This window comes from Oryzias melastigma, unplaced genomic scaffold (genome assembly GCF_002922805.2).
Source record: "Oryzias melastigma strain HK-1 unplaced genomic scaffold, ASM292280v2 sc02609, whole genome shotgun sequence".
Lineage (NCBI taxonomy): Eukaryota > Metazoa > Chordata > Actinopteri > Beloniformes > Adrianichthyidae > Oryzias > Oryzias melastigma.
Window position 1 is genome coordinate 1 of NW_023419182.1, and position 1,260 is coordinate 1,260.

The 1,260-nt window shown below is 37.3% G+C and overlaps 1 protein-coding gene across 1 annotated transcript; it reads left to right on the forward strand.

Annotated features, from left to right (window-relative positions):
- Positions 1-432: 432 nt before the first annotated feature.
- LOC112138183 (nuclear fragile X mental retardation-interacting protein 1-like) lies at positions 433-922 on the forward strand (the record flags this gene model as incomplete). Its single annotated transcript, XM_024260753.2, has 2 exons — positions 433-690; positions 794-922. Coding segments are annotated over exons 1-2 (283 nt in total), but the record flags the coding sequence as incomplete, so codon positions are not given.
- Between the last annotated feature and the right edge of the window lie 338 nt (positions 923-1,260).

A 1,260-nucleotide genomic window follows, 5' to 3' on the forward strand; every position in this document is an offset into this window, starting at 1 on the left:
AACCACATGCTTTCAAAGGGTGTCCTAATTTTTTCACATGACTGTATAACTTAAGAAGGGATTCCAAGTGGTATAAAAGTCTTATGTACAACCTCTTGTAGAAAAACAAATTTTCTCCAAAACCAAAAAATGTCAACCACGATCATTCTAATCAAATGATGTAATAAACAGCAGGAGAACAAGTTGTTATGCACCAAGATGCTGAATATTCACCACCGGGTAAAAAAACGCAAGACCATTAAAGCATCACAGCACAAACAAAAAGATGAGAAGCTACAGTTTTGATCATAAAATTGGAATAAATTAATAAAATGGGATCTTAATTCTTGACATGCATGGCCTTAAAAAAGCTTAAATCCAAATTGAAGAAACTTGTTAGATCCCTGCAAATATAACTCATTAAATGTCTTTAATAATAAATGTCTATTACCACTTGAGGGTTTGGATATCAGTCAAGAGTCATATTCTACGTCCAGTAGTTTTAGTTCATACAGTTTAAATTTTAGAATTTTTTTGTCTGTTTTTTTTTCAGACGAATGAGAGGCAGAGGTCGTGGATGGAGGGGGAGGGGATTCAGAGGACGACATCAACCGCGTCCAGCGAACTGGAAGACTCCAGAGAACCCCAAACCCCTCAACCAGGTATCCCAGGAGGGGGATCCATTAGGAGTCTTGGCCAGTGGTGACCATGGTAGGTGGAAACTGGTTAATTTTCACACAAATTGATGAACTAATTAAAGGGAGGGTTTAAATGAAATCAAGATTTCACCGATGTGCTTGTTGTCTGATTCCAGATTCAGACAAAGAGGACAAAGACCGGAAGGCCCTGGTTGTGGCCCCTAAACAGATGAGCTCGGCTCTTGGCTCCCTGATGTCCAACTACGGCTCCATGAGTGAGAGTGAAAGTGGTGATGAACCAGAGGGTAAGCTGGTGTTTCTATAACAACTACCGTACACACCGGTTTCTAGTTGTATTTTGGAAGACTTCCTTTTTATTATACTTTAAATAGTGGAATTTTTCAGGTTTTAACAGGTTGAACCACCCCGCATTTTTACGAAGAATCAATTTTCTCCTAAATTGATCAAGTATTATTTTTTCTTTTTGTATGCACTCCTAAGTTTAAAGTCACACACCAATCATCTTTTGATTAATTCTAAAATCATTCCCAGTGGTCTTTTAATTAGGATTTTTCCGTTTCTACTAACATTTTTAAAAATCTTTTTCTGGGATATAGTTTCGGCATGAGTTAACTAATAATTC